This window comes from Mandrillus leucophaeus, unplaced genomic scaffold (assembly GCF_000951045.1).
Source record: "Mandrillus leucophaeus isolate KB7577 unplaced genomic scaffold, Mleu.le_1.0 Scaffold491, whole genome shotgun sequence".
Taxonomy (NCBI): domain Eukaryota; kingdom Metazoa; phylum Chordata; class Mammalia; order Primates; family Cercopithecidae; genus Mandrillus; species Mandrillus leucophaeus.
The window spans coordinates 506,432-527,445 of NW_012105265.1; the positions used below are offsets into that span (position 1 = coordinate 506,432).

General features: G+C 35.4%; 1 protein-coding gene across 1 annotated transcript in view; it reads left to right on the forward strand.

The window, feature by feature from the left end:
• The window catches only part of MSH3 (mutS homolog 3), a 234,120-nt gene that overhangs the window by 122,890 nt on the left and 90,216 nt on the right, over positions 1 to 21,014 (forward strand). Inside the window, exons 14-18 of the mRNA XM_011995562.1 lie at positions 631 to 818; positions 1,528 to 1,696; positions 8,357 to 8,421; positions 11,338 to 11,454; positions 19,027 to 19,134. Of these exons, the coding sequence (XP_011850952.1) occupies positions 631 to 818; positions 1,528 to 1,696; positions 8,357 to 8,421; positions 11,338 to 11,454; positions 19,027 to 19,134 (647 nt within the window). The remainder of the gene's footprint in view (positions 1 to 630; positions 819 to 1,527; positions 1,697 to 8,356; positions 8,422 to 11,337; positions 11,455 to 19,026; positions 19,135 to 21,014) is intronic.

The window sequence follows — 21,014 nt, forward strand, 5'->3', positions numbered from 1 at the left end:
CAAGTTGTTTTTCAAAAAGGTTAGTCCTCTGCTAATAGTATATAAAAGTGTCTTTTTCTTTTTTTTAAATCCTGTTACATGGTTATTGTGGAGCTTTTAAATATTTGACATTCTGATAAGTGAAAAATGCTATCCTGTATTTCTAATTTGCTTGTCTTTAGTTGTATATGAAGATAATCATGTACATACTGACTGTTTCTATGAGCTGCATATTCAGTTTGTTTAGCCATTATTCTTTGGATTATTCATCTTTTTCATGTCAATTTGTAAGAGCCTATTATGTTTGGGAGAATTTTGCCTTGTGTTTGTTATGTCTTACAGATAATTATCCTTCACATTTTTTAGCTTGTTTAACCTATTTTTGCTATTTGGTTTATGCTATTTTAAAATGAAAAAATACTAAACAAGTATTGGCTTTGTTTTCCTTGGCTAAAATTATTTTCTTTATGCTTTTAAAATATTACATAGTATTTAACCTCATTTAGAAAATATCAGTGATATTTTATTTCAACTAATTAGTTAATAGAAAATTTAAAATTTCCTCAATCTGATTCTAACTTTAAAAGATCACTAGTTAAACTTCATTTTCATGTATCTTATGCTATTTTGTAAAAAAATTTCTATTTTCAGTGTTCTACCCAAGAGTTCTTCTTGATTGTCAAAACCTTATATCACCTAAAGTCAGAATTTCAAGCAATAATACCTGCTGTTAATTCCCACGTTCAGTCAGACTTGCTCCGCACCGTTATTTTAGAAATTCCTGAACTCCTCAGTCCAGTGGAGCATTACTTAAAGATACTCAATGAACAAGCTGCCAAGTAAGTACCAGACCCTAAATTCTTCTTTTTCAGCAGTCAGTATACTCCAGTGCATTTGCCATTTGATTTGTGGATTCTTAATGTTTACTAGAAGTTGAATGAGTACATATATAATTAGAAATGTGATTGGACCTTAAAAGTGTTACACTACAGTTGGAATACTTGCTATCTAAAATTTAGGCAGTTTACCATCTAGGACAGATATAGTACTCCCCCAGGTGTCAGATGATGGAAAGGTAAAACACAGGCAAAGCCAAGCAGTAGTAGATTATTAACCCCAAAATGAATGTCAGATATCTTGTACTCATTTCCTATATTTCCAGAGATGTCCTTATATTTAGAATCTGTAAAAGCAAAGTTATCCTTTAAAAGGTAGTTCTTTTATAACATATTGCACAAAACGTTCTATATAAATGAAATAGGATTTGACATTTACATTTGTCTTTGTTTTCTGCATAGGCAAACAACAAATAATGTATCTCTTGGTTTTACCATGGGAATCATGAACTTAAAAAGTGAAAATGATATTAGGGTAATTTTGACCATCCTCAGAGAAGTTAAAAAACAAGCCCATAAGTGCTTAGTGACAATTGGAACCTCATTTCCCTGACTTCCAGTGCTTTCCTCTTTCATCACACTATGAAAAATAAACGATAACTGCTCTAATCAATAAACTTCGAATATGTATTTGCATTTTTTGATTTTTTAGAGTTGGGGATAAAACTGAATTATTTAAAGACCTTTCTGACTTCCCTTTAATAAAAAAGAGGAAGGATGAAATTCAAGGTGTTAGTGACAAGATCCGAATGCATTTGCAAGAAATACGAAAAATACTAAAAAATCCTTCTGCACAATATGTGACAGTATCAGGACAGGAGGTAATGTCAAACCTACTTTTATTTTCTATTAGTTTTCCTCTAGTAGAAAAGCTATTTTAAAATGTAAATAAAAATCTGAGGATAGGATATGTATTATCTCTTCAAATTTTCTGTTTTATTCCTTGGAAATATGTTGTAATAACTTGTTTTGATAAGAATTATTTTAATGATGGTGTTTTATTAGTCTCTTGTGAAAGTAGTGCAACTTAATGTTATATGTGTATTAGCATTATCTGTTAAAATTATATTATAGAAAATCTCGATTATTATGAATAGCAACTTATAGAATTCATTTGTTCTAAATCCAGGAAAGAGAAGTTAGTCTTTGATCCCTGCCTTACAGATGATGAAATAATACAAAGTTGGCCACCTGTGTTGATTGGCTCATATAGTGATTAAATGGCGGGGCTTCCTCCTAAAGTTAAGAGTATAGCTGCTAAAAAAACAAATCTAGAGTGAAAAACTACACTTAGTGAGTCTTCCATAAAATTATGGTACTGTTTAGAATGTGTTTCTTGGGGTGTGTACTTCTGTTTAAAGTTTGATAGTAGTGTCTGAATGAGAACCAGAAAAGGAAGAAGTATGCCTTTTAAATATGGTTGTACTTTTCAGTCTTATTCTGAGTCTTGAGGCATGCTACTCCTATATCTTATGTTTAATAAAATATGAAGATTCAAACAGAGGGAGTTTGAGAAATTCTGTTTTATTAAAATACCAAATTAGGAAACTTATGGATAACTTCTATAGAGTGAGCATTTTATTCAGGATTTTAAAAAATAGATATTTTTCTGGTGGGGAAGAACTTAATTTCAAATCAAAATTTTTAACATTTACATTGCTTTGTGTGTTTTGCCAAAAGATTGTTGATTGTATAGTTATTTGAAATAAGAAGCTCTACATTAATAGAGAATATTCATTAAAATGTTTGTCTTGTGTTATTTCATAGATTTACCCATTAAGTCAACCTGTCTTCTGAACTACAATTATTAAGATATTATACTCAGCAGACATTCACAATGCCACATGGAGCTCTATATAATAGAAAAATGATTTGACAATATTTATACTTAAGTTTATTGTCTGAACAGACAAGTACGAAATATTTAATTGTAGTTCTTGTTTTTACTATGCAGTCATGACCTTGCAAAGTGAAAATTGGCCTAAAGGCCACCATTCTGGCTATTGGTTTAAAATCAAATGATGAACTTTGCTTTAGTTACCTTAATAAAAGATATGTAGTAGAAAAGTGGCTGCCTGGTATTACAGTGGAGAAAGCTAAGTGTAAGTGCCAGTTCTACCATTTACATGCTATATGACCATGGAAGAGTTACCTCTGTTATAAGACTATTATGGAGACCAATTAAGTTAAAATACATGAAAGTGCTTTTTAATCATCAAGTGCTATGCTTATACTACTCATATAATAACAATAATAGTAATAGAGTTACCATTTATCAAGTACTTGTTAAAGTCTAGAACAGTGGTAGGTGCCTACATATATTATTTAATTCTTGTAACAATGCCAAAAAGGGTCAGTCATTCTAGTTTTGTTGGAAAGAAAACAGGTTTGGAGTAGTTAGATAAGTTACCCAAGGTCAGAAGCACAAATCCAGCCCAGTTCTGCCAGATTCTTGTCTTTCTATTATGTTAATACCAGCATTTCATTCCATTTATTAATTCCAAATATTAACACAAAGGATTCTCAACACCATGGATTTTATCTGACAAAATCTGGACATTTTAGAGCTCATAGTATTCAAAATAAAATTTAAGTCTTGGAAAGACAGTCCTGGATTCATTTGGTAGTTTTTGAGTAAAAATGAAAGAAAATTATCAGGAATTCATAAGAGATAGTAGACTGGTTATTCATTGTGAGTGTGGCATTGAGGTTTAAGAAAAAGTACAGCATGGAGATCAACTAATTGTATTAAAAAATATAGAAAGGAAGATCAGTTATCTTTTATCTTTACTAGGTTAAGTTGATGAATTTGAGGAACAAAGTTTCTTCGTTATTAATAGTAAGATGGATTATTGTTGGTTTTTAATAATCTTCTCTAGGATTTTAGTAGAACGTTAACACAAAATTACTTTCATAAGACCTTTTGAAAATTAATGATTCCATTCATTGGAACACCAAAGGAATTCTAAATATTCAAACTTGTTTTCATCAAATTCTGTTTTAAAAAAGACTATAGTGGCTCACACCTGTAATCTCAACACTTTGGGAGGCCAAGGCAGAAGGATTGCTTGAGCTCTGGAGTTCGAGACCTGCTTGGGCAACATAGTGAGACACCATCTCTAAATATAAAAATGAAATTAGCCAGGCATAGTGGAATATGTGTATAGTCGCTGCTACTCGGGAGACTAAGGTAGAGAATCGCTTGAGCCTGACAGGCTGAAGTTACTGTGACCCGTGATCATGCCACTATACTCCACCCTGGGCAACAGAGTGAAACCCTGTCAAAAAAAAAAAAAAAAAAAAAAAGACTAACGGTATTCTCAAATTATTTAAAGGTACTTAAAAGACTAGGAAGAGACTCCATCAAATATGATTATCTCTGAGAAGTGAGGGAGGCACGGTGGAAAACCCTTATTTTACATTTATTGGTGGTTCTTTATACATTTCTGTTCTGACATTTTATTTCTATACATACAGCTTTTGTAATAACCTTAAAAGACCCATTATAGCAGCCACATGTGATCCATGTGATGGTATGTGGATCTTGTTATTTTTACCAAAATTAGATAAATGTGCCGGTCTGTTAATCCAGTGTTATTTTGACAACATTCATTTTTCACCTCTCTTCCCAGCTTTTATATACTCATTAGAATACTAAAACCTTATTGTATGATGCCTTATTGTCTCTGACTATGTAAGTATTGGCTTAGAAGAAATTAATGAAAGTAGAAACTTTATATTTTTATGTAATAATATACATACATTATTATGTATTATGTAATGTATGTATGTATCTATGAAAGTATGTATGTAATGAAAGCAGAAGTTTACATAGTTTACTGCTTCTGTTACAGTCTCTATCATATTTTATGAATATAGACCAATTATCTCTTAACCTTGAATCAAATACGGAATGGAAAAGGGGCAATATTTACATTGGGGGCAGTACTGATAAGTATTATTATTACTAAGGGAAAAAGAAAAATATTGGAAAAAAATCTTTAGAAAGAGTTTTATTCATTGACAGCACGCAGCATATCCAAATATCTGTTTACTATGTTTAAAATGTGGAAAATAATCTGTTAAATCTGAGTACTTTTTACTTAGGTTTAAAATATAGTAAAAAATGCTTAAATTATTAAGAGAATGAAAAGTGGGGAGTGGAGAAATGGGTTAAGTGTGGTGCTGGAGAAAACAGCAGTTTCTGGAGTGAGTAAGAATTTTGGCAAACCTAGTGATGTTGCCAGCCCGGTGATACCACAGGCTATATAGATTGAGTAACAATATCTGACATTTAACTAAGACAGAATTGGGTCCCAGGAGAAGAATATGAGAGATTGCTATAATGAATCAAGGCAGACTACTCATATCAACACCTAAGAAACAAAGTCAGGAACTGTAAAGCAGGAAAAGTTGCTGTGAGAGCTTTCTAAGATTACTGGAATGTATGCTATTTTTCTATGTTAGTTTTCTTTTCTTTAGTAACAAAATTCTTAAACCAAAGGCCTACCTGTTCATTCTTAGAATGTTAAAAAAAAAGAATAGCTAGAGAAAAAATTTTGTATCTCATCATCGCTGTAGAAGAGAAGAAAAGCTAGCAGATGACCACTCTGAGGAGGAACCCAGGCTGAAATTCCGAGGACTGCTGAGTGAGGAAAAGGGACATTCAGGATCAGTCCAAGGACCAGCCCCTGTCTGAGGACGTGACCAGAGGGGTTTAACTTGTGCCTTCCTGACTCCCGCTGTTTTCCCGACTGTATTGGCACTGTATTGGCTCTGTATATGGTGGCCCGCTGTAGCGATTGTGGTCCTAGAGTAGCACTTTTGATACTTACAGATTGAATAGTTGTGGTCCAAACTGTTCCCAAGGTGCTCCTTGTTCAAAATGTCCGTCATCACTTAGGTAGTAACTCCTGTGGAGCTCTGTTAGTCATTATGCATCTGGATATGTCCTTCCCAAATATCAGTGATCCAATCAGTCTGTTCCTGAATTTTGCTGTTTGCCTTTAGCAGAGCTCTTTCCAGAATTATTTTATAAAAAGGCCAACATCTCTTTTGGTAGAACACTTTAAAATAGCAGAATTATTTAGCACAGTTTAAAAGTGGTTTTATCTTTCCCATTAATGATATTTTTTTGTGGTTTTTCAAAAGTTACTTTTTGTAGCCAAATGAGCCTTTTTAGACTCTTGACTCTTAACTATTTAAATGGATGTAGCAGATTTGAAACTGTATTAATTCTCTGTACATGAGGGCATCACTAGTTCAAAACATTTTTCTAAGGGAAATTAGCCACTAATTCTTAATATAATTAATGTAAAAACTACAGTATTTCTATTAATGGGAAAAATAAACTCAAGAACCATGTTGATACTGTTATTAATATGAACATTATAAATACCTGAAGTTATGTGCATATAATAAAACTGATAAATATGAAAAAGTTCTCATAGCTCTCTCAAAATTACAACCACACAGCTTCTAGGGTTCCATTCCACTCAAAATGGGTTTTTAGAAATTTATTTAAATGAATCATTGAATTTTGTTTTTGTTTTTGTTTTTTATTGAGACAGAGGCTTGCTCTGTCGCCCAGGCTGGAGCGCAGTGGCGCGATCTTGGCTCACTGCAACCTCCACCTCCTGGGCTCAAGTGATTCTCCTGCCTCAGCTTCCTGAGTAGCTGAGATTACAGGTGCCTGCCACCAGGCCTGGCTAATTTTTGTATTATTAGTAGAGATGGGGTTTCACCACATTGGCCAGACTGGTCTTGAACTCCTGACTTCAGGTAATCCCTCCACCTCAGCCTCCCAAAGTACTGGGATTACAGGTGTGAGCCATTGCGTCCAGCCTGAATTTGATTGTAATAATACAGGAATGCAAGTACACTGAGAAGAGGTAATATATAACTAAGGCTAAAAATGAATGGTTTGATAGAACTTTACTTGCTTCCTGGCTGATGAGAACCTTATTTGCAGAGCACAGTTGGATCTCTAAAGATATTATGGATGTAAATTAAAATGATAATGAGATATTATCTCACCCCACTCAAAATGACTTTTATCCAAAAGACAGGCAATAGCAAATGTTGATGAGGATGTGGAGAAAAGGGAACTCTCGTACACTGTTGGTGGGAATGTAAATTATAGTACCACCATCACTATGGAGAACAGTTTGGAGGTCCCTCAAAAAAAAAAAAAAAAAAATAGAGCTACCATATGATCCAGCAATCCCACTGCTAGATATATACCCAACAGAAAGGAAATTAATATATTAAAGAGATATCTGCACTGCTGTGTTTATTGCAGCACTATTCACGATAGGTAAGATTTGGAAACAAACTAAGTGTCCATCAACAGACGAATGGGTAAAGAAACTGTAGTATGTATTCACAATGGAGTACTATTGAGCCATAAAAAAGAATGAGATCCTGTCATTTGCAACAACATGGGTGGATTATGGAGGTCATTGGGTTAAGGGAAATATGCCGGTGCAAAAGGACAAACATGGCATGTTCTCACTTAACTTGTGGGAGCTAAACATTAAAACTTAAAACAATTGAACTCATGGAGATACAGAATAGAATGATGGTTACCAGAAACTGGTAGTGGTAATGAGGGTGGGGAGGATGAGGGGATGGTTAATGGATAAAAAAGAAACAGGAAAAATGAATAAAACCTAGTATTGGTTAACAACACGGTAATTATAATCAATAATTTAATTGTACATTTTAAAATAACCAAAAGAGTATAATTGGATTATTTGTAGCACAAAAGATAAATGCTTGAGGTGATGGATACCCCATTTACCCTGATGTGATTATTATGCTTTGCATGCCTGTATCAAACTATCTCATGTAACCAATGAATATATACAACTACCCTGTACCCACCAAAATAAGAAAAAGATATTATGGTTCATATCAGTGAAAACTTAAAGAAAACTCTCATACGGAAAGAAATATTTTCTTCTCTTTATAGTTAGGGAAGTCAGTGCTTTCCTGTGAAGATACTTCTAGAGGATTTCAGTTCCTTGGGTAAAAACTATCTAAAAATCTTCTCTGTTCAGAATAGGGGAGGATCATATCTCAGACCGGTGTAACATCTACTAATTGAATATTTTAAAATCTTATATGCTTAGAAATTCAATCTTTTATGAGTAATAGAATTCTTAAGTGAGTATTAATAAATGAAAGAGATGGTTAATGAAAAAACCATCATTCAGAGTATATGTATAACAATATTAGAAACATGAAAGCCCAAGTATTACAAATGTTTTACACAACACAAATTGTACTTTGTCTCAAGTATTGAACCCTTAATTAATAGTATTTGTCTGTATTGACATATATACAGTATGAAAAACAATTCTGGACTTATTTTGAGTGTTTAACAATATATAATAAATTGTTATACCACAATTTGGGGAAAGCTTTAAAATATATAATGGTTACTCATCTAAATATCTGTTTATTTGTATTTGTTTTAGTTTATGATCGAAATAAAGAACTCTGCTGTATCTTGTATACCAACTGATTGGGTAAAGGTTGGAAGGTAGGTTTAAAATACATTTTTTTCTTATAATGAATTATAATGACATCTGTATATCTGTGTGCTACTGGGCTCATAGTAGCCACGTTCTTGAAATTAAAAGCAGTTCTTTTTATTTTTATTTTTTCTTGCTCTGTTGCCCAGGCTGTAGTGTAGCGGTATGATCTCAGCTCATTGCAACCTCCACCTCCCTGATTCAAGGGATTCTTGTGCCTCAGCCTCCCGAGTAGCTGGGACCACAGGCATGCACTACTACCCCCGGCTAATTTTTGTATTTTTAGTAGAGACAGGGTTTCACCCTGTTGGCCAGACTGGTCTCAAACTCCTGACCTCAGGTGATTCATCCACCTCAGCCTCCCAAAGTGCTGGGATTACAGGCGTGAGCCACTGTGCCCTGCCCTTTCTTAGGGAACTTTTAACCAAGGAGATCACTATTTTTAACTCTTTATCATTGATTTTAAAACATTTTTCAAAAAGGTATCTTATTTTTACACATTTGTTTTCTTATTTTGTAAATTACTGTTTTATTCTTATAGCACAGGATACACATGGAAGAAAAGTTGAGGAACCTTCAATTGTAAGATTAATTTAGTTGCTTTTACTTCATGGTGAATGCTATGCCTGACATTTCTTACAAGAAGTTGCAATTTCATTTTCTACCTCACCGAACTCCACATTCTTTACTCTTAATGCCTTCCTTGGCACATAATTATTGTAATTCTTTACATCTTTTTTTTATAACCTGGATCATGAATTGATGAAAATAAATTAATCAAAAACAAATTTAGAGAACCACAATGGGACTCTGCCTTTTCTCCTTGGTTAGACATTAATCTCCAAGAGAGGACTCATTTAAAGACAAGGTATTAGGGAAGTATATACAGCTGTGAGTAGTATCCTTTGTGGAATATTTATTAGTACTGTTATCAATAAGTTGCACAAACATGAGATGAAAATGGTACATTTGCCTAAGATGGTAGAAGAGGGACCAGTAACTGGTAATAGTGTACAGGCATTCTGTTTTAAGGATGAAGGGAAATTTTGACGTAATGTATGACTGATTAATTTATTACACATATAATATACATATATACAAAAAATATATAGTGATACATATATAATATATATATATATTTTTTAAGACAGAGTCTCTTTTTGTCAACCAGGCTGAAGTATAGTGACGCAATCTCAGCCTATTGCAACCTCCGCCTCACGGGTTCAAGTGATTCTCCTGCCTCAGCCTTCCAAGTAGCTGGGATTACAGGCACCTGCCACCACTGCTGGCTAATTTTTTTTGTATTTTAGTAGACACGGGGTTTCACTAGGGGTGGGCCAGGGGCTGGTCTCGAACTCAAGTGATTCACCTGTCTTGGCCTCCCAGTAATTTATTATTTTAACTTAAAAAGAAAATGTTTATTATCCATTGCCACATCATCAGATGCTGAAGGCACAGGCATGGATTTCTTTCGTTCTAATACCATCTTTTTTTTTAAATGCTACCAGAAGCTGTACTTTAGATTTGAGTATTATTGATTCTAGGGGATGTTGTTTTCTCTTTTTGCAGACATTCTTTCCTTTATCTGCTTTTGTCCTGTATCACAGCTAATGAATGAAATATGCATTATGAAGAGAAATTACCAAAAACCATGTTAGTCTGTCTACAACAATAACCGAAATATCTCACTAAATGAGTTTTTCCAGAAGATAAAGCTTTGATAAATATGTTGGCATAGAAGTCTAGATGATACAATTTTAAAGCAACAAGCAAGGCATAAATCAGTGACACCATCTTTCAAATGTTAGTAATGTAAATTGAATCAACAGATAAGATAGTTTGGGAAAGGTTCATTGCAATTTATCTGTTGGGCCATAGGGTTTTGACAGAGATGGGTTAGAACATCGAGAGTCAGATTTTGAATGCAAAAGGCCCACCCCTAATCCAGCAACTTGGCAAATTAAAGTGCAACAGTGTGTTACCAGAGTTGGGGAACAAACAAAGACCAGATGCGTTGACCTTTTCTTCTTGAAGACTTATCATAATGACAGCATTAACAGCAATGGCAACCACCACCACCACAAAACAACTAATTTTTATTGAATACTTATAGGCGCTCTCGTGAGTGTTGTCTGATCCTGTCAACAGTAACTATGAGGTAGATATTATTATCCCCGTTTCATAGATGAGGAAAGTGATATTTAGAGAAGGTCTGTTTCATTTGCCCCAAATCACATAGTTAGTAAGTAGCAGGACCAGAGCCTCGACCTGGCTTCTCTGACTGGGGACCCATGGCATCCCCTGTTGTGCTCTAGCTACTGAACGGAGAGCAGAGATGATACTTAAGCCCAGATGGGGAGCATGTGGTATTTCTTCCCATCCAGAGCCACTGTGAATCTGCACAGATCACAGTATCCTGAAGATCTCTTTCTTAATTACCTCCTGAATTAATGCATTGCTATTCTTTGTAATGCTTTTTATTTTTCTTTTTTCTCTGAAATACTTCAGTCATACAGAAAAGCCCATAAAACAAAGAATAATATAACTTTCACCAATGTATCTACCTCCTAGCTTTATCATACTTTCTTTTACCATATTTGCTTCTGATCTTTTTTAAAGAGCATTTTCACTTAGTATAATTTAAAGAAAAAAACTTTTTGCCTATGAAATAAAAGTTCTAAACTCTGACTTTGCCATATGGGTATAATTTGAAATGCATTTTAAAAGGCTTCCTGAGCAAAGTCATGTTCTTTGAAATCAGTAGAGTTCAGGACCATAATTAAAGAATGTTCTTCTATTTACAGCTGTTTATTTTCAAGGTTCATCAGAGAATAATAAATAACTATTTTTATTTTCTAAAGTGATGGCATTTCAGATTTTTTACTAACCTTGATTTCCTATTTATGTTTTTTCCTGTCTTCTAGCACAAAAGCTGTGAGCCGGTTTCACTCTCCTTTTGTTGTAGAAAATTACAGACATCTGAATCAGCTCCGGGAGCAGCTAGTCCTTGACTGCAGTGCTGAATGGCTTGATTTTCTAGAGTGAGTTTACACTGAAAAATATAATCTGACTTTTTGCTATGAGAAACAGACTGGAAAAATCTTCCCATCAAAAAGAAAATAGAGATTACAGCTTGTGACCCACCATAAAATAGTTGAGTACATGTGTTGTCTGATTTTATTTCTTTTTTTTTTCTTTTTCTTTTTTTCTTTTTTTTGAGACTGAGTCTTGCTCTGTCACCTAGGCTGGAGTGCCATGGCACGATCTCAGCTCACTGCATCCTCCACCTCTCAGGTTCAAGCAATTCTCCGTGCCTCAGCCTCCTGAGTAGCTGGGATTACAGGCACCCACTGCTACACCCAGATAATTTTTGTATTTTTAGTAGAGACGTGGTTTCGCCATGTTGGCCAGGCTGATGTTGTACTCCTGACCTCAAGTAATCCACCTGCCTTGGCCTCCCAAAGTGCTGGGATTACAGGCTTGAGCCACTGCACCCAGCCCGAAAGATATTCTTAAAAGCTACTGAAAGTTAAGATGACCACCTATATACCCTTCACCTAGGTTCATCACATGTTAGCATTTGCCACATTTGCTTTTTATCTCTCATGTATTTTTTTCCTGAAACATTTGGAAGTAAGTTTTAGACATCATAACACTTTCCCCTAAATACTTAGACCTGCATCTTTAAAAATAAGGACATTCTACTATGTAATCTTAACACCATTATTACATCTAAAAAAATTAACATTAATTTGTGAATGTATTTGAATTTCTTGAATTTTTCCAATGTTGCCCTCCCTTTAGATTTTAAAATGAAAGACGTCATCAACTTTTACATGTTGCATTTGGTAATTATGCTTCTTTAGTCTATTTGAACCTAGAATTGCCTGCCATTTTTTTTGTTTTTTTTTACCATGGTATTTTTTGAAGATTCCTTGCCATTATCTCAAAGAATGTCTCACATTCTGGATTTATTGATAGTCGTATATTTATATTGTCAGTTTTAAGTCATGGTGTGCTGGCGAATGGTTAATAGCCAGCTCTTTGGAAGGGCAGTCACGTTTGTAGAGTTTGCTGGTTTCTGAAGTGTAAACACTCCCACCAGGGCTGATGTGAAGCTACCACTGGACTGGAGTTGGGAAGAGATGTGTACAGTTGATTTTCATGAGTCCATAGGAGCCAGCTCTAGGCCACCACTGGTCTGAGTACTTTATATATAAACTCATTATTTTTCATGTGACTCCTGTGAGGCTAAGTATCATACCCAACTTACAAATGAATAAAGTGAGATTCAGAAATAAGAAGTTAATCTTCTAAGGGTAAGGGTTGGAGCCCAGATTCAGCCCCAGCCATCTGGCAGCCAGGTATGTGGCCTTTGCCAGCCTGGCCATGGTGAGCCTGCAGGCATCAGTCTAAATACATCTCTGTTAGTTTCTTACTTTAAAACTGTAAACAGGCCGGGCGCAGTGGCTCACACCTGTAATCCCAGCACTTTGGGAGGCCGAGGTGGGTGGATCACTTGAGGCCAAGAATTCAAGACTAGCCTGGCCAACATGGTGAAACCTTGTCTCTACTAAAAATACAAAAATTAGCCGGGTGTGGTGGCATGTACCTGTAATCCCACCTAACTCAGTAAGCTAAGGCAAGAGAATCACTGAACCGGTGAGGCAGAGGTTGCAGTGAGCCGAGATTGTGCCTCTGTACTCTAGCCTGGGCAACAGAGCATGACTCTGTCTCAAATAAATAAATACAACCTTAAACACTAAAAATTCAGTGATGTCCTTCAGGGAGCTTTATTGTATTTCAAGTAATCAACCTGAAATGAAATGAAAAAAACAAAAAACAAAAAAGATATGTGATAATTTTTACAAGGAAGTAAGTTGGTACCAATCTTTTTGCCCTGAGGAGTCTTGAATTATAAGACCAGGAAGAGATTCCAATTTACTTAAATCTTTTGAGACTATCTTGACTCAGAATCTTGAATGTAGGGATGGAAATTTTGTCTATTCAGTTTCTTTTCTATTTCACTTTCAATTTTCTATTTTAAGGGTTTTCAGAGCCTTTGAGTCTTTCAGTTCTCCTGGCTTTTTCCTTAGTATTACCACTGAGAATGTGAAAACTGAACTAAAATTACACCTTTCAGTCTTCAAGGACTCACATTCTAGAAGGGTCCTGGGATTTGGTGAGGTAGTTTCCTGTTCACTCTATTCAGACCATACATAATTTCATAGATCTGGCTTCTATTCTCTGTCATTATTCCAGACTAAAGAAAGTTCAGTACTCCCAGGCTAATCATCTTGGTGTTATTCTTGATTCTTTCTTCCCTTTGGTCCCTTTATCTGTTATCAAGTTCTTTTTTTTTTTGGTCTCACTCTGCCACCCAGGCTGGAGTGCAGTGGTACAATCATCTAATTGCAACCTCTACCTCCCCAGCTCAGGCAGTCCTCCCACCTCAGCACCCTAGAAGCTGGGACCACAGGCATGCACCGCCACACCTGGCTAATTTTTAAGTGTTTTTGTAGAGACAGGGTTTCTCTATGTTCCCCAGCATAATCTTGAACTCCTGGGCTCAAGTGATTCACCTGCCTCAGCCTCCCAAAGTGCTGAGATTATAGGTGCCAGCCGCCATGCCCAACCTGTTATCAAATTTCTGATTGTCTTTTTCCACCTTTGAGGTGTTTCTTTGATTTGTCCCTTTTTATGTTGTCTTCTAATAGCCCATTATTACCTCAAACCATTCTTACTGTATCAGCCTTCTGACTTGGCCTTCTACTAGGTTGACCCAGGAGTTTATTATATTATCTCTAGGCTATAATTGAGATTGCAAAGAGTGAGCTAACAGTAAATATAATGTCACAGAAGCATATGATACTTAATTACTAAGTGAAGAAAATGATGTAAAAAAGTAAAAGTATGATATAATTTTATATGTGTATATTCACATAATGCACAGCATACAGACTTCTATATTTTAAAGATTATATATGCTTATTGTATTACTAATATGCTTATTGGCCATGTGTATATCTTTGGAGAAATATCTATTCCTATGTACATGTGAACATATATGTGTATGTGTATATATATATATAGACTCAAAACATTTACTGATTATTTCTGGATGGTGAGGTTACTGGTGATTTTAATTTCTTTCCTTTGCAAATGCAGTTGGCTCTTGATATCTGTGAATTCTGCATCCATGGATTTAACCAACTGCAGATTGAAAATATTCGAGGAATGAAAAGGATGGTAGCATCTATACTGAACATATACAGGCTTTTTTTTCCGCTTGTCATTATTTCTGAAACAGTACAATATAACTGCTATTTATTTATAGCATTTACATTGTATTATGTATTATGAGTAATCTAGAGATGATTTAAAGCCTATGGGAGGATGTACATAGGTTATATACAACTACTTTGCCATTTTATGTAAGGGATTTGAGCATATTGGATTTTAGCATCTGCAGGGCGTCCTAGAACCAATCTCCTATGGATACCGAGGGATGACTGAGCACGATTTCAGAAGTACCTGTAATGTACATATATTACTTTCAGAATAAGAAAAATGCATTAAAGTTTTTATCCAAAAAAAGAATATTGGCTGAAATTTAGCTAGAGCATTTTGCAGCTAGAGCCCCCACTTGAGAGCAGCATTGATTGTTATGTACAGTGTTTATTGAGGTGCCAGATGGTGTGACTGTGATATCATTAAAAAAGTGATTAACCTTAATGAACCTGACATCAGAGGACTGAATACCAGCATTACAAATGTATTTGTCACTTACTGAGGTACTAACTGTTGTGTATTAGTCATATTACTTTTGATCAAAATGTTGCCAGAAATTAAGGCTGTAGACACTGCTGTGGAGTAAATCCTCCCTTGAAACATGTCTCTCTTTTATTTTTTGTTCTAGAAGATGCACTGTGTATATTCAGTAATCTTCTCAATTGCAAATTATTTAAAAGTTGAATTGTAATATATAATAAAAAATTGTAGAAATTCATTTGCAAATAAAATATTTTCAATTTTTATTAACTTCAGATATCATTGAGCAACACTTGATGGTAAACTTCTGTAGTCATCATAACACCATAACAGCTTTAGAACCCAAGTGTCTTCATCTGCTTCTTATGAACTCAGCAATATCTTTTGGCCAGAGGTTAAATCATAGTGTCTTGACTTCATCCTTAAGTTGGTTGGTAGCATAGTGATAAAATTGCTTGTTGTTTTGCTGTAAACCCAGTCAATCAGATTGTTATCTGCATTGACCATTTTTCAGCTTACCATTTTTCTAAGTATGGATAATCTCCCTGAAGTTTGGCAAAGTATATCAAATGGACAAAGACCAAGAAGTCAAGGCTTCTTTAAGAGTTATGATGATGTTATAGGTTTTTGATAGTTTTTCATTGTATTCATGTCTTATTTATACCATTGACATCAGAAGGAACATTGTTGTTCATATGAAAATAATTACTTTATCTCTCCCTGCTTTTTTGTTGTTGTAACTGAAATGGGACCCACTAAGAGCAGTGTTAACTCATTTCCATTTTAAACATTAGATCATCAGAGACAGCTACCCTCAAGTCAAGCTGCTGAGTAGTAGCAAATTAGGGTCTTGAGGACCTGGGCAGGATCTGAGAAGGAGGGAAAGAGTGAGGAAAAAAACTGATCATTTGTTACTGCTAAAGCTTTGATGCTCATGTCCCAAGAGGCAAGGGCAGAAACAGCAAATGTGGCTGCTTTCTGGCAAAAGAGAGGGTGCCTAGATAGGAGGACCGGATGGGTCAGTAATTAGAACAAGGACAGCATATGCCACAGTGCAAGAGGGCAGTGAGTGGTCAGATCTAAAGTCAGAGCCATGGCCAGGTGCAGTGGCTCATGCCTGTAATCCCAGCACTTTGGGAGGCTGAGACAGGTGGACTGCTTGAGGCCAGGAGTTCGAGACTAGCCTGGCCAACATGGGGAAACCCTGTCTCTACTAAAAGTACAAAAATTCGCTGGGCGTGGTGGTGCACGCCTATAATCCCAGCTACTCTGGAGGCTGAGGCAGGAGAATCGCTGGAATCTGGGAGGTGGAGGTTACAGTGAGCTGAGATCGTGCCACTACACCCCAGCCTGGGTGAAAGAGCGAGACTGCTACGTCTCAAAAAAAAAAAAAAGGAAAAAAGGAAAGAAAACATAAAGTCGAAGCCAGAGCAGGAATAACAAGGCAAAGTCAGTGAGCAGCCACTCCGGGTTTAGGGTGACTCTTAACTCTAAACACCCAGGACAGTTAGGCCAGTGCAACATGTGGCATCTTCAAAACTAGGGAGCATTTTATTTTATTTTATTATTTTTAAAATTATTTTTAAATGTTTGTGGGTATATAGTAGGTGTATATATTTATGGGGTACATGAGATATTTTGATACAGGCATGCAATGTGGAATAAGCATATCACGGAGAATGGGGTATCCATCCCCTCAAGCAGTTATCCTTAGAGTTACAAACAATCCAATTACACTCCTTAAGCCATTCCAAAATATACAATTAAGTTATTGACTATAGTCATCCTACTGTGCTATCAAATACTAGGTCTTATTCATTCTTTCTATTTTTTTTCGATCCCTTAGCCATCCCCACTTCCCTCCACATTTTAAAGTGGTGACTGAGGGCTGCCTGTCTGATGCCAGGGGCCTGTCCCTTTTGTGTTTGGGGTTTTGCACAGATTCTAACACGGTGGGAATCATATTATTTGTTTTGATGAACTTTAATTCAGTGAGAAATAGATAAGTTGTATTCATTATGTTCTATCTACTCAGCAAATAAGTATATAGTACACTGTGAATATATTTTTCAGTTCACAAAAAAACACAGAAATAAAGCTGGATAATTAAAATGTTGTTCCTAGTATCTGGAAAAAGTCATTTATGTACAATACCTTATTCTAATACTAGAAAAATCAGAAGTTACAGTTTTAAAAAGTCATAATGATTATATAGGAATAGTCCATCACTCTAGTAGTGTAATCTGGATATCTTTTTCAAGCTAGGAAGCACTCTAGAAACCTTTGGATTTCAGTACTAAATAGACTGTCTCAACATTTCTGAAACTCACACTACAATAGACAAATGTTTTTTAAGAGAGGCATTTATTGTTCGTTTGTCGTCTTTTTTCTCATTTTTGGATCATCTTTAAAAGGTCGTACAGAATATCTGAGCTACACTATTTTTTAAATGTAGAAAGTAGGCACCTTATTTCTATTTTATTTCTATGTATGCACAAAAATAAGAAAAGATGCTAGTAGGAGTCTGTAAAACTGCACTGTGAGGTAGGGTGATAGGAGGAGCTCAGTTTGAGTCTAGGCTCAATTGCTTTAGGCTAACTGCTTTTTCTCTCTGAACTTCATTTGCAAAACTTAGGTAATGACCTATCTTTATGGTTGTTGTAAAGAAAAAAATGTAGTGGCTTCTTCATAGTCTTTGATTAGTAAATGTTTGTTTTCCTTTCAGCTTTCCTTTTGGACCTATTTACAGTTAGTTAATTACATTTTCTCATTTTCCAATCTTTGAAGAATTTGTGACTTATCACCACCTACTTAAAGTTTTTTTTTAATCAAACAATCTCTTAATCTCTCTTGGAGGCAGAGTAGTTACTATAACGATTTAAGCTCAGCTGTATGTTTCCTGTTACTTAAAAAGATACTTCATACTGGTCTTTCTTAAAAATTAACTTTTGGGTCATTTTTGTAGGTTAATTATGTATACTTCACACATCCACAATTGATCACTACATACAGATGTCCACAATTTATACGACACTACACACATTGACATGAAATACTATGATATGAGATAATGGGATAATTTAAGAAAAAAGAAAAAAGTACTCATGTGTGTTTTCCAAATAAGTTTTTCAATAAAAGCCATTTAGACTTTTACATCAATAGGTATTATAGTTTTAAGTAGCCAAAGACTTGAGGCAATGACCATAATCTTTTAAAAAACAAATCTAAAATTTAGTTTTTATATGCATTAATAAGATAACTGAAGATAAGTGAGAAAAGTACCTTTTCCCCTTGTCTTCAATAAATATTTATTACAGTGTTTATTTTATGCCAACATTATAAACTAGATGTTATGTCTACAATGGGGTTAATCAGATGGACAATCTGCTCTCAAGAAGCTTCCAGTTTAGTGTGAGAGAAAGGTATTGAAACTGTTATTCCAGGTTTGGAGGATGCTGTGAAGAAGCACAGGGGAAGCTGATGTACATGAATATTTCATGATGTTATTGAAGCGAAATGAAAATGACTGCTATATTTGTGTTATACCTTAAGTTCAAATGTCAGGGTCAGATGAAATCTGTGATATGTTCTTAACAGTTGATATCTTTACGTAGAAGCTGTTTTACATTTATATACAAAACAAAAAGAAGCCTCAATAATTTAATTATTGTATTAAAAAGTAGGGCTGTTTGGTGTAATCTCCATCTCTCTTAACTGTTAGGAATGCCTGCTAATCATCTGTACGCTTACACTAGCTGATAAAGTGATTGCTTGTTGTAGAGCTATTATAGGTCTAAGAAATCAGTTTGCTCACCTTTTCGTTGTTGCTGCTGCTTCTGTAGGAAATTCAGTGAACATTATCACTACTTGTGTAAAGCAGTGCATCACCTAGCAACTGTTGACTGCATTTTCTCCCTGGCCAAGGTCGCTAAGCAAGGAGATTACTGCAGGTAATATATTTTTCATTTTCCCCTGTATCAGTGCCTTAGATAAGATGACATTATTCAATTAATTATAGTGTCTTTATTATAAAATATTACAATTACTCAAATGTGTTAGACTCTTGGGAAAGCTGAATGTCATACATATATAGCTTGATTTGAAAATTAAATTCATTTCTTGCTTGCTCTGTCACTGAGTACAATGAAAGCAGTTGTTAAAGTTTATGTGGGTGACTTTTTAATAAAGTTTCAGCACTCTTTTCATTTGTTAGCTTTTACTTGAACACTTATAATTATAAAAGTTTGATTAGGCAAGAAAAGACTGAGAAGAATAGAGACTGGGGGGCATTTTAGTGATCTGTTCCTTTTGTTAAGAGCCCATATTCATCCCACTATTCTTTATTGACCTCTAAGCATCCCAACATGGAATATTTATTCTCTTTTTCATAAAGGATGTTAGCACAAACAAATCTAACTTTAACATTTAGATGGCTGGGCATGGTGGCTCACGCCTGTAATCCCAGCACTTTGGGAGGCCAAGGCAGACAAGATCAGAAGATCAAGACCATCCTGGCTAACACGATGAAACCCCATCTCTACTAAAAATATAAAAAATTAGCCGGGCGTGGTGTCACGCGCCTATAATCCCAGCTACTCGGGAAGCTGAGGTGGGAGAATTGCTTGAACCCGAGAGGTGGAGGTTGCAGTGAGCCAAGACCATGCCACTGCACTCCAGCCTGGGCGACGGAGTGAGACTCTGTCTCAAAAAGAAATTCAGACAAAACTTTCATACAAGTTGTATGTCTTCCAAAAGCTTGAGTTTATATATACTTAAGAAAAAGTAAGGCTGGGCATGGTGGCTCATGCCTGTAATCCCAGCATTTTGGGAGGCTGAGGCAGGAACGTCTCTTGAAACTGGGCGTTTGAGACCAACCTGGGCAACATATTGAGACCCCATCACTACAAAAATTAAAAAATTAGCTGGGCATGGTGGTGCACACCTGTAGTTCCAGCTGCTTGGGAGGCTGAGGATTGCTTTAGCTCAGAAGTTTAAGGCTACAGTGAGCCATGATAGTGCCCATGCACTCCAGCCTGAGTGAGAGAGCGAGACCCTGTCTCAAAAAAAAAAAAAAAAAAAAGGTACAGTTTAAAAAATATAAAATTAAATAAAGTTGTTCAAGTTCAAATGTTTTATTCTTTCCAGGAAGCATCTAGATTCTTTCCTTCACTGCCATAGATGTCATCAGTATGCTTTCCCCCATCTTTCTTGCTATGCCTGTTCTATCCTACTGTATCTTCCTAGCTCTGTGAGTTATCCTTTGTGTCCTGTTCTACCAGGAAACATTTTGTCATTGTATAATTTTGATAGCAACAGAATAAGTCGATGTAAATTTTAGTGCCGAATAAATCACTTAAAATTTTGTTCCAAAGTGAAAATCTTCCTGGTAAATCATATCAGTGTCATGATTATTACATAATGATTTAACTTGGTAGAGCACCTAGGATTTTATTTTGAAGTTAATATCACAAATACTTTTATTTTTTTCTTTTACAATGAATTTGTAACCCACCTAGATAAAAAATCTTGTCTTCAGAATTACACTCTAAAATCCAAAAACTATCCTTTTTTCATAACTTTAAGTGTCTTTCTCCAACAGATGATTTCAGATTATTTACTCCGAAGATACTGTAGTCACTTTTTTTTTTTTTTTCTTGAGACAGAGTCTCACTCTGTGGCCCAGGCTGGAGTGCAGTGGTGCAATCTCGGCTCACTGCAAACTCTGCCTCCCAAGTTCAACGAATTCTCCAGCCTCAGTCCCCTGAGTAGCTGAGATTACAGGCGTGTGCCACCACGCCTGGCTAATTTTTGTATTTTTGGTAGAGATGGG